This window comes from Cebus imitator, unplaced genomic scaffold (assembly GCF_001604975.1).
Source record: "Cebus imitator isolate Cc_AM_T3 unplaced genomic scaffold, Cebus_imitator-1.0 Scaffold43, whole genome shotgun sequence".
Lineage (NCBI taxonomy): Eukaryota > Metazoa > Chordata > Mammalia > Primates > Cebidae > Cebus > Cebus imitator.
Window position 1 is genome coordinate 7,697,724 of NW_016107358.1, and position 12,217 is coordinate 7,709,940.

The window sequence follows — 12,217 nt, forward strand, 5'->3', positions numbered from 1 at the left end:
GAAGAAAAACAAAGGCCAAACGAAAGTCTGATGTGAGGACATCATGGCTCATCTCATTTCTCTGATTTCAAAAGCTCAACCAGAGAACACAGATATTGCCTCCCATTCCCACTCCAGCAGTGAGCAAACATGGTGGGTTTTTTCCTCTATAGATTTTAGAAAAAGGGCCTCCTTTGATCCTGCATTTTGTTCTCTCCCAGAAGCTATGCAAACAGGACTCTAATAAAAGTTCTGCTGCTTTTCCAGGAGGTTTTCTCGATTTTCACACTGTGTGTTTGGCAGATTGTGTTTGGGGGGCAGTGGAAAACTGATCACATGTCATTAACTTCAGAAGGACTTTGAAGTAGGGCACAGTTGGAGTTCACGCCCAGCTCAGCCACTTCCAGTTTTACAGCCTGTGACCTTGAGCAACTTAAAGTGACATCCACTAGCAGTGCCTGGAGCTTCTGCCTCTGTGACCGGTAGAACACCCCCTCCTAGGGCTGAGGTGAGGCTCAGAGGGGCACTGCAGAGGCTGAGGTCTCATTTACAGATAGCTCTTAACTTGCAGAGGCTGCTGCTGTTGTTATGGTTCTGAATTTTTTTTTTTTTTTGAGACAGAGTCTCACTCTGTCACCCAGGCTGGAGTGCAGTGGCAATGATCTCAGCTCACTGCAACCTCCGCCTCCTAGGTTCAAGCTGTTCTTCTGCCTCAGCCTCCCGAGCAGCTGGGTCTACAGGTGCACACCACCACACCTGGCTAATTTTTGTGTTTTTAGTAGAGACAGTTTTCACCATATTGGCCAGGCTGGTCTCAAACTCCTGACCTCATGATTTGCCCGCCTTGGTATCCCACAGTGCTGGGATTACAGGAGTGAGCCACTGGTGGCACCCGCTGAAATTTCATTTTTGTGTTTTTGTCTTTGCCGCAGTCCATGACTTTAAGGATATCCTGCAGCAAAATGGGGGTGGAGTGAAAAAAAAAAAGAGAAAGAGAAGGAATAAATGGATTGGGTATTAAGTATGAGACATTTTCAGGAGTTCCTAAGGTTCCCTACAAGACTCAAAAATAGCCAGCTCGATGGCTCACGCCTGTAATCCCAGCACTTTGGGAGGTCAAGGTAGGTGGATCACAAGGTCAGGAGTTTGAGACCAGCCTGGCCAACATGATGAAACCCTGTTTCTACTAAAAATACAAAAAAATTAGCCAGGCATGGTAGTTCGTGCCTGTAATCCCAGTGACTCAGGAGGTTGAGGCGGGAGAATCACATGAATCTGGGAGGCAGAGGTTGCAGTGAGCCAAGATTGTGTGACTGCACTCCAGCCTGGACAATAGAACAAGACTCCATCTCGGAAGGAAAAAAAAAAGACTCAAAAGTAACTGAGATAATTCATAGAGAATGATACATTTTAACAGCATGAAAGAAACTCATTAATGGTAAGATAATTCAAAGGCCAGGTTCACTGGCTCTTGCCTATAATTCCAGCACTTTTGGAGGCCAAGGTGGGAAGATCGCTTGAGCCCAGGAGTTCAAGACCAGCCTGGGAAAGATAGCGAGACCTTGTCTCTACAAATATATATTTTTTAAATTAGTTGGATATGGTGATGCATGCCTGTGGTCCTAGCTACTGGAGAGGCTGAGGTGGGAGAGTCACCTGGGCCTAAGTGGTCAAGACTACAGTAAGCTATGATCTCGCCACTGCACGCTGGCCTGAGCCACAGAGCAAGACCCCATCTCAAAACAAACAAAATGTAATTCCAAGCAGAGCCTTAGATCTGTTTGCTGCGGCTTCTCACTAAAGTGTATTCATTTTCATGAAATGTAGATTTCACATTTATGAGCCCTTCCAGCCCAAGGTGTTGGTGGTAAGGCATACATTATCGGACTGCACTAGTATTTAACAAGATGTCACCTCAAATGAGCAGCTCATGTCTGAGTCTTAGGATCTGTGGGGCCGTGGCTTCAAAATCAGAACCACACCTGACCATTTTCAAGCAGCAGGGCCACTGGGACCAGCCCAGGGGAAAAAGACGGTGAAAATCAAGGGGTGCGGCAGTGCTCTCAGCTGCAGCCATGAGGCCTCCAGACTGAAACCACTCCTTCTACAACCTCCTGGTCTGGAAAGACTGGTTAGCTGAGAGACTAGACACACTCTCCAAGTCTCACACCCAAGCCCTCCTTTGCTCCACCCTAAGTCAGCATTGAGGCATCAGGGGCATCAGCAGTTTTTTCCCTTCCAAGACATTTCCATTACCTGAGCAATGAAATTATGCCTATATTCAGAGAAAAAAAAAAATCACTGCTGAAAGCCGCATTGTCCCATTAAATAGATCTGACTGACAATTAGTTGGCTTAATGCAGAATTAAATTGGGTTTCTTTTTTCCTAAGCAGATAGAAATTCTGCAGGAGTATTAACCAAAGAATAGAATGGTTATGAAATCTTTCACAGGAATGCAACAGATTAAAAAGAAGTAATAACTCAGAAAAGCGTTTACAAGTAGAAAAGGTGAATTCTCACAGTACAGGTTTAATCTTTTCTTGGGTCACTGTGGTATCCTGGATTCAAATCTAACTCAACCACTTGCTAGCTGTGTGACCTTAGGCAAGCCATTTAAACACTTCAACCTCAGCTTCCCATCTGTAAACTGGAAGTTTGTTATGAGGCTTGAGATAACAAACATACAATACCAGGCATATCACAGGTGTTTACCAGGTAATGGTAAATATTATTAACCACAGACCTGATATTTTTATGAAATATACAACTTATATTAAAAAACCATGTCAATGTTACCTGCTACATGTTAAGCTAAACTAGATCTTGCTTTGCAATCGTTTCCCAGAAAAGTATTTAGACTATCCATGCTATGAGTCACTCAAGCTCTGGACCTGTTTTCTCAGACTCTCCCTTGCTTCTCGCATCCAATTCTTAGCTGAAGCTATCACTCCACCTTGGCAATACCTACTTTCCCATCCACCGCCCTCACCCTTGTTCAGACTTTCATTCCCTCCCTCCTTCAGTGGCGCAATGGCTTCCTTAAGCCAACGCCTAAACAGTTCAGAAGCTCAGTTATGATCGGCTCACTTCCCTGCTCCTTCAATGGAGGAGACTTTCAATGCCTTCAATAAAAATCTGCACCAGCTTCCCTCTGCCTATCCAAATCCATCTCCGGGGCATGCAAGGTCTCCAATGCCTTGATGAGAAAGGACGCTTCCTCCTTTCATCTCACTGCCTCCATGCTCAGAGGGAATGCTCAAAAAGGAGATCTCACTCCACAGACATCTCAGGCTTTTCTCATGCTCTTCTCTCCCCCTGGAGGGTGCTCTGCACAGCCACCTTTACACAGCTGAAATACTCCAAAGTCTAGTTCAACACCACTTCCTTTATAAAGTCTTCCCAATGCCCCTACGACAGATATTCTCTCACCTCCTTGTGAAGTCTTTGAAGCCCCGTATACCCCTCCTGTGCATTCCCCTTTTGTATGCTAGTATTCATGTACTTATCTTCATTGGAAAGACCTACACTCCTTTCAAGGCTATAGATTTCCACCTTGATCTCCCCTGACACTTAACACAGAATGCAGCAGATACTCGGTAAATACTTGCTAAATGAAAGAATTAATGGAATTTGACACCCTTTTTGTGGTGTAATTGCAGCCCTGTCCATTCTAAAAGTCAAGCTGTGAAGGCACACAGAAAACCACAGTGAGGAGCCTTGGGTCCTCAGGCCAACCCAGTCATAAGTGGATTCCAGGATCACGGGCACGTCCTCAGCTTCCGGTCTCTAAAGTGTGCAAGCGGGGTTTCTGCCTAGGCTAAGTGATCCTTAGAGGTCTCCTGCTCTAAAATTCCAGGCAAATGGACCTGTTTATCTCATGGTAAGAAACAAGCTTCTCTTAAAACCTAATTTAAGACTAATTTTGAAATGTGTATGAAATAATGATCATATGTAGCACAGTTCTGAAATCATGAGATCTGAAGGAAAATAAGCATTAATATTATAACCACATATTTCTGAAGCTTAATGACTGTTTTCTGCTTTTAATCCTCCTACAAATCCACACTTTGATGGGTGAAAGATCTAGCTGTGGCACTTTGTTACTTAGTAACAAATTTCACTACAGATTTGTAATTTGTTTTAATAACAGGAATAAGACTGAAGTAATTCTGCTGTAATTGAAAACAGTATTAATATAACATCCTATCCAAGAAAAATCCAAAATTTACACTTCAAAAAATGTATGTGTCTATTATTAAATTATCAAGGTTGTAACATTTACCAAATGTTAACAAGTAGTTGCAGATACCACACAAAGAACAGGCGGATGGTGGAGGGAAAGTGGGGATTATAATACAAATGAGATCTAATTACTGTCCTAAAAATGGGTAAGTGCTGTTTGTGGAAAGGACAGAGACAGATGTGTTAAAGTCATTTTAAAAGGAAAACTAAGAGTTGGGCTCTCTACACATTCAAATTACTTTATTTAGGGAAGGGCTAAATACAAAACGCTCAGCTCAAAAATCACCAATCTATTAATAATTCAGCCATAAAGTTACAGTTTTTGAAATAAATGAATTTAAAGTCAACCAATAGTTTCTATATATACTAGAGTTCGTGCTAAAAAAAAAAAAGAAAGAAAAAAGAAAAGAAAGCCACGAAAGCCATTATTTAGAAAACCTTTGGGTCAGAAAAATATTTTTGAAATTCTTAATCACCATTCACTTAGGAGAGGGCAGTGGCTCCCTTGGGCACAGAGAGCACCCTGCTTCTACAAAGCGCATGCCATGGCCAAATACATCCCTCCGCACAAAACCAGAATGCCACCAGAAAAACTGGTACATGCCCTGTCTTCAGTCAGTCGCCATTATTTGAAATGCAGAAGTCAGCATATGCGGGCTATTTGTTAGTCAGCAGCACCACTGCAGTCTGGGACAGGTTCTGGACAAAACTCCATTGCCAGGGTCCCCAGAAGGAATGACCACCTACTTATTCAAGCCCTGAGTCTGACGCCCCACTGCGAGGCACAGCAACATTAATGTGTAAAAAAACCATCCTTCCTCAAAGTTAGGTAATTTTTCACTTGGGTCTCTTTCCCCTTCCCAGAGAGATGTGAGACTTCACAGGTTTATGAATAGGCTTTAAGTTGTAAAAACAGAACACAAGAAATGACACTACACAATGAAAAAACATGGAGTCTGCCCAAAATTAAATGTCTCCGTGGGGAATCCTAATAAAACATGTATCTTGATGCTGTTCATTAACCAATTAATTTATTAATGTTTTACTTCTCTACAAAAAGTATAGGAAACCAAGGGAGTGAAATATTCGATTAATAAATAGATTATTATCTATTTAAAAGATAAGAAATCCAGGCTAGCAAAAGCATAGTAATAAATAATAATCAAAATAAATACTTGATTCATAAAAATGCCAAAAGAGCTACTGAAGAATCCTTACACATTCTGACTTGGACTTAAACTGTGTGTAACCCACACATTTTTTTTTTTTTGGAGACGGAGTTTCGCTCTTGTTACCCAGGCTGGAGTGCAATGGCGCGATCTCGGCTCACCGCAACCTCCGCCTCCTGGGTTCAGGCAATTCTCCTGCCTCAGCCTCCTGAGTAGCTGGGATTACAGGCACGTGCCACCATGCCCAGCTAATTTTTTGTAGTTTTAGTAGAGACGGGGTTTCACCATATTGACCAGGATGGTCTCGATCTCTTGACCTCGTGATCCACCCGACTCGGCCTCCCAAAGTGCTGGGATTACAGGCTTGAGCCACCGCGCCCGGCTGTAACCCACACATTTAAAGGTTGTGAATCTCAAATCCTGGAGGACTGGGACAGAAAATTTAAATTTCAGATTTAAATGGCTGGCAAATTTTTAAAACAAACGTAATGAAAATCCAAGTTTTCACTCCTATTGCTTGACACAGTTTCCCTGGAAATCCCCAGACACATTCTGTTCAAGAAAGAACTCCAAGATTGGGACAATTCTTTGCTAACTCAAAAAAGCGAAAACAGATTATCAAGATGCTCCAGAAAAAAATAAATAAATCTAAGCAGAAAACAGGTTGCAACTCGAATAGTCCCTGCCTTCAAAACTGCTTGCAAAACAAAACTCCCCTGGAGCGCATTCAGTTTGCTCCTCCCAGGCCTAGGGCCACAACGCCTGGTAAATAACGTCCCGGCGCTCAGGGCCTCTTTCCCAAAAGCCCAACTTGGGAAGAACCAGCAGGAGGCTGGGAGATGGGGCGGGCTGCAAAACGCGCAAGGCTTACTGGGCATCCAGAGTACAGCTCCCGAGACCCGCTCAAAGCAGGGACCGGATCTTTCCCCACCCACCCAAACGATGCCCTCGGTCTGTTTCCTCGAGGATCCGGAGAAGGTGACCCAGCCCTATCACCTGGAGGTCTTCCCGGGGTACCTAGGCCAGGGTGGGACCCCCGCGTCGTCCTCCCCCCATGCGCCTCGGCCCACACATTCTGAATCAAAGCAGACACGCTGCCGGAGCTCGACGACCCAAGGCTCACTGGTGTTTTTAAAAAGGAGGAAACAAAGGGCTCAGAGGCAGGGCCACAGGTGCGCTCGCCCGTGGGGGCTGCGGAGCGGACGAGCTCTCTCGTCCTGGCCGAACTTCAAGCCCCAGGCCCGGCAGCCACCCCGGCGGAGAAGTTTCATTTGGGGGACAGGGGAAGCCTCCGCGGGACAGGACCCCGCGCCTCTGGGACGCGCAGTCTTAACACAAACGCCCTCGGGTGGCCGAGTGGTCCAGGCGCCGCCGCAGTCGTGGTCTCGGGGTGACCGGGGATTAGGGATGGGCGGGTAGAGACGGTGGAGCCCGGAGCACCACCTGGCCACCAGACAGGGCAGGGGTCCCGCTCCTTTACTCTTTTGATTACGGTTGGAGAAGTTGGGTTTTGTGGTTGCAACCCCACCTCTCCCGACCTCCCATACCCGCGGCAGGGACAAAGGCGACAGCAGCCGAGTCCGGCAGGCAGGGGACGGCCCGGGCGGCGCGCACACCGCGCCACTCCTCTGCCCCGCGCTGGCCCGGGCAGGGACCGGCGAGACGCCCCCTCTGACCACCCACCCCGGGCGCGTGGGAGGGGAAGAAGGTACGACTGAGTCCCTGCTCGCAGGGGAGGGGCCGCCCTGTCCCCGCACACGCCAGGACACCTGGGTCCTGCTCCCAGCGAGGCCGGGAAGTGCTTTCGGGTCCTGGGGCAAAAGCTTTTCTACCTTCCGGACTCGAGTCTCCCAGTCCCGCGGGCCCCGCAGCCCGCGCTCTCCGGCGGATACCCACCAGTAGCCGTCGGGGTTCTGGTCCGTGATCACCCCGCGCCGCGAGTAGTACATCCTGCTGGTGCCCCCGCCGCCCCCGCAGCCGCCGGTCACCTCGTAGCGGAGGTCTGGGCCGGACTCGGCGCGGGTCAGGCGGCCCAGCGTGTTGATCCGAGGGTGGGAGCCTCCGTTGCAGCTCATGTCGGCGGGCACTCGGGAGAGTGGCTCAGCGCCCAGGCATAAGCGAGGCAGGCCGGCGCGGAGAAAGCCGAGGGGACCGAGGAAAGGTGGACGGCCGGGGAGCCGGGCGGGAGTGCGGGAGGCTCGCGAGGTCGCTGCTCGCCACCTGGGCCCTCCCGGCCGCTACGAGCGCGAGGACGGCGACGGGCTGGAGGCAGGACTGGGAAAAAGAGCTGTGGCTTGGAGGGCGAAGAGGGCGCAGAGGAGCTGCGTCGGGTCTGGGTGTTGGTGTTGGTCGGCCGGGCGCCGAGGCCACACCTGGTGGGTTTCTTCCCAGGGCGGGGTGCCGCCGCCGCGCCTTCCCCGCCCCCCCGCGGGTGTCACCAATGCGCTCCGGCGCCCCTCCCCACCTGCACCCGCCGCCCGCGGCTCCGCCCTGCGCCACCGAGGCCTGAGTAACGCCGGGCGGGGCGGGGTCCCCGCGACCTGAGCGCCCCGGGCGCAGCCACCGCGGGAAAAACATGCGCTCGCGGGGGCCGCTGCGCTCGGCGCAGGGGCGGCTCGGGCGGGGAGTGCGCAGCCCGGCATTTGAGGATTTCCTCGGTCCCCGAGCGGAAATAGCTGGAATGGAAGGGCCTCTCGATTGGGGAGTTACTTGTTAAACATTGACTTTTGTTCATCCCTGGAAATGCTAACGGCCTCTCACGGAATGGAAGCACAGTGGAGGAGGGAACTCTTAGAAGATGGAGTTTTGTTTGGGGGCTTTTTTTGTTTTGTTTTATTCCAGGAACTCAGAAGTCCGATTTCTAATGTGTAAAACCTATTTTTATAGAAAACCACCACTTCCTGGTAAAGTCTTCACCGTAAATATTAATCTGTTTGGCATAAGGAGGAAAACACTACAACTATTTTTTCATGACATAACATGAAAATGTAAATTGCAATTTTTTTTTTTTTTTTTCCCTTCTGATGGTCGTTTTAAACGAGGAGCTTTCAACGCCAGGTCCAGTTGCCAAATTTTATACAAGAACCTTGCAGATGCTGGCTCTGGTGCCCTTCGTAGACCCAGTCGTCTCAGGAACACAGAGCTGTTCCCACAAGTCAGTGGCGGAGGCCTCCTGGGACTTGAGCCTGAGGGTGGCAAAGAACCCTGGGCAGAGATCATCAGCTTGGTACTGTTGAGTGACTCGGAGCTTGAGCATTCCAGGGCCGCTCCCAGTTAAGAGGCTGAGTGTTAACTACACCGTGGGCTCCAACAACCGACCTGGGTTTGGTTCCTGACCCAGTCACACCACCCATGAAAAGCTGTTTCTATAATATGGAATACTGTTAAATGACTCTTTAGCAAAAGCCATTTAAAGATCCTTCTAATAAATTTTTCATATTCCAAACAGTGCCGCTAATTATCTTCCGAAATGTTTATGAACTGAAAATAAAAATCAAAGTACATATTTATGTTGTAAAGAGAGTGTGGGGGGACTTTCTAAAACTTGTCATATTACAGCATTTCTCATGACACCTTCACCCTTTAGGCATAATTTTGGACAAAATGTCCTGCTCTTTTTCTTTTTTTTTTTTTTTTTAAAAGGAGTTTCCCTAATATTACCCAGGCTGGAGTGCAATGGCGCGATCTCGGCTCACCGCAACATCCGCCTCCCGGGTTCAGGCAATTCTCCTGCCTCAGCCTCCTGAGTAGCTGGGATTACAGGCACGCACCACCATGCCCAGCTGATTTTTTGTATTTTTAGTAGAGACGGGGTTTCACCATGTTGACCAGGATGGTCTCGATCTCTTGACCTCGTGATCCACCCGCCTCGGCCTCCCACAGTGCTGGGATTACAGGCTTGAGCCACCGCGCCCGGCCTGCTCTTTTTCTTTTTACAGCTGAACATCTTAAATTCAAGGAGTAAACACGTAATGAGATAAAAGTTTATCACTGTTAACACAACCAATAATTTGCATCATGGTCTCAATTTCCTCGTATCTTTAATAAAAGCAAAGTGGTCAATTGTTTAAATGATTATACAGATTGAGTACCCCTTATCCAAAATGCACCAGAAATATTTTGAATTCTGGATTTTCTCGGCTATTGGAATATTTGCACAGAGGTAATGAGAGATCTTTGGGGATGGAACTCAAGCTTAAACATGAAATTTATTTTTGTTTTATATATACCTTATACAAACAGCCTGGAGGTAATTTTATACAATATTTTAGATAATTTTGTGCATGAAACAAAGTTTTGACTGCATTTTGACTGCAAGTCATCACATGAGGTCAGGTGTGAAATTCACAACTTGTGGTCATCATGTCAGGGTTTAGAAAGTTTGAATTTGGGAGCATTTTGGATTTCAGAGTTTCAGATTAGGGATGCTCAACCTGTAGAAACACTGATGTAAAAACAAGACAGTGTTTTTTCTCCAACAGAATCAATGGCTGGAAGTCAGCCTCTGCACAAACAGCCCATAATATCCATTGGTGGAGGAAAGGAAGACATGCATGGAGGGAAGATGTCAGGGCATAATGTACAAAATTTCATTTAGGATGTTTTCCTTCTGTGCATCTAATTTGTTCAGCAAATAATTATAACCTAGGATGTGAAAATACTCCGCAACATACAAAGATGAACAGGGTGTAGTAATTGCCCTTAAAAATGCTATAGTAAAACATTGATTTAGGAAATTCAGGGGCTGGTGCAGTGGCTCATGCCTGTAATCTCAACACTTTCGGAGGCTGAGGCAGGCGGATCACCTGAGGTCAGGAGTTCGAGACCAGCCTGGCCAACATGGTGAAACCTGTTTCTACTAAAAACACAAAAATTAGCCAGGCATGGTGGCAGGCGCCTGTAATTCCAGCTGCTTGGGAGGCTGAGGCACAAGTATCGCTTGAATCCTGAAGGTGGAGATCGTAAAGAGATTGTAGCAGAGATTGGGCCACTGCACTCCAGCCCAGGCAACAGAGCAAGACTCTATCTCAAAAAAAAATAGGGATTGGATTATTCTTCTCTAATGTGTAATAAAAAAGGCCACACGGTTGCACAGTAGAATTATCCTTAAAAAAAAAAAAAAAAAAAACCACATATCTATAAACCACCCCACAGTGGTAACAAAAGCTCTTCTTAACCAAGGGGCCCTTGAGAGCTCACATTGTGTCGTAAGAACCAGGCTCCACACAGACCCAAACACCACCCAGACTCACAAAACAATTCAATCTGCAGCCAAACCAGGGAGGAGGCAAAGAGCCCACACCACCAATTATACCTCTGGCTGCACTGACTCCTCGCCTGCCTTACTGCTTCCTGGGCTTCTCCAAGCATCCCCAAGAAAATGAACGGCTTCCAGCTACCAAACATGCCTGCTCTAGGAAGACAGTGGCTTTCATTTATCTTTCTCTAAGGGTGATAAGGGAAGATAAAATAAACAGATTGACTTGCCGGACAAATGGAACTCCCCGCCACGGCAACACACACACACACACACAGCATCCGTTGTCTAGGTTCCTAGGCTCATTGCACAATGAAGAGTGAGGATAACTTGCTCATAGTTATAATTTTAGTGCTACAATTTACTTGGGCAGGAGCTCGATTTCTTTATGTGCATAATGGAAATAATACTTGCTCTCCCAACCTTCCAAATCCACAGTGAGGGTCAAATGAGATAAAATATGTGAACGTTCTTGAACACTGTGAAACATACAAAGTTTAAAGTATCACCCGTTAAGCCAAAAGTTCTTTGCTGGATGTGAAATTTTAACCGTTAATGTTTCTGTCTTATCCCCAGTAAATCAGTAAACCTCCCTCTTGGAGACATTTAACATGCATTCATTTAAAAAGCAGTTATTGGCCAGGCATGGTGGCTCATGCCTATAATCCCAGCACTTTGGGAAGCTGAAGTGGGTGGATCACCTGAGGTCAGGAGTTTGAGACCAACCTGACCAACATAGAGAAACCCCCATCTCTACTAAAAGAAAATACAAAATTAGCAAGGTATGGTGGCACATGCCTGTAATCCCAGCTACTCCAGAGGCTGAGGCAGGACAATTGCTTGAACCCAGGAGGTGGAGGTTGCAGTGAGCCGAGATCATGCCATTGCACTCCAGCCTGGGCAACAAGAGTGAAACTCTATCTCAAATAATAAAAATAAAAAATAAAAAGCAGTTATTGAACACCTACGATATTACACAACAGACTCAATGCTAGACACGTGAAGATGAAGAAGGCATGACTCTTTTTCTGCAGGATATCAAAGTCTGCAGTAATAAAACAAATAATTACAATACAACATTAAGCATGCTATAGTAAAGGTATAGTTACAGAATTTTGGAAGCACAGAAAAGAGATTTAAAAGTAGCTTGTTTTCTTAAAATTTAGTTTAAAAAATCAGAATCCAAAGTCTGTCAGAGTCTTCACTTGCTGAAGGTCAGCTATTTTTTCCCTGCCACTCATAGATAGCTCCCCTTGTGCTGATAGAAACACAGCACTGACAGGCAACTTTCTCTCTGGCTAACCTTAGAAATGACCTTGCGGTTAGTAAAGAGGAATCAGTCATATTCAGAACTGATCTTTAAAAGAAAACAGAACATTTTTATTTCAGTGAGATTAAGAAGAAATCATTTACTTGCTCAAAATCCCATGGGAATTCTTTAGAGCTTTGTGTTGGTAAATGATATCTCTTTGTCATAGGATTTACAGCCCATCAGTTAAGGTAATTGCTCCGCCTAACAGAGGAGTAGTTTTTTGGGGTTTTGTGTTTGGTTTTTTTTTTTTTTTTTTT

General features: G+C 46.4%; 1 protein-coding gene across 3 annotated transcripts in view; it reads right to left on the bottom strand.

Annotated features, from left to right (window-relative positions):
- LOC108302985 (desmoplakin) overlaps positions 1-7,758 on the bottom strand; it is a 50,035-nt gene extending 42,277 nt beyond the window's left edge. For all 3 annotated transcript variants that reach the window (XM_017526744.1, XM_037737863.1, XM_017526742.2), the window contains exon 1: positions 7,288-7,758. In XM_017526744.1, coding sequence (XP_017382233.1) covers positions 7,288-7,466 — 179 coding nt within the window. In that variant the 5' untranslated portion in view covers positions 7,467-7,758. The remainder of the gene's footprint in view (positions 1-7,287) is intronic.
- Positions 7,759-12,217: the final 4,459 nt, after the last annotated feature.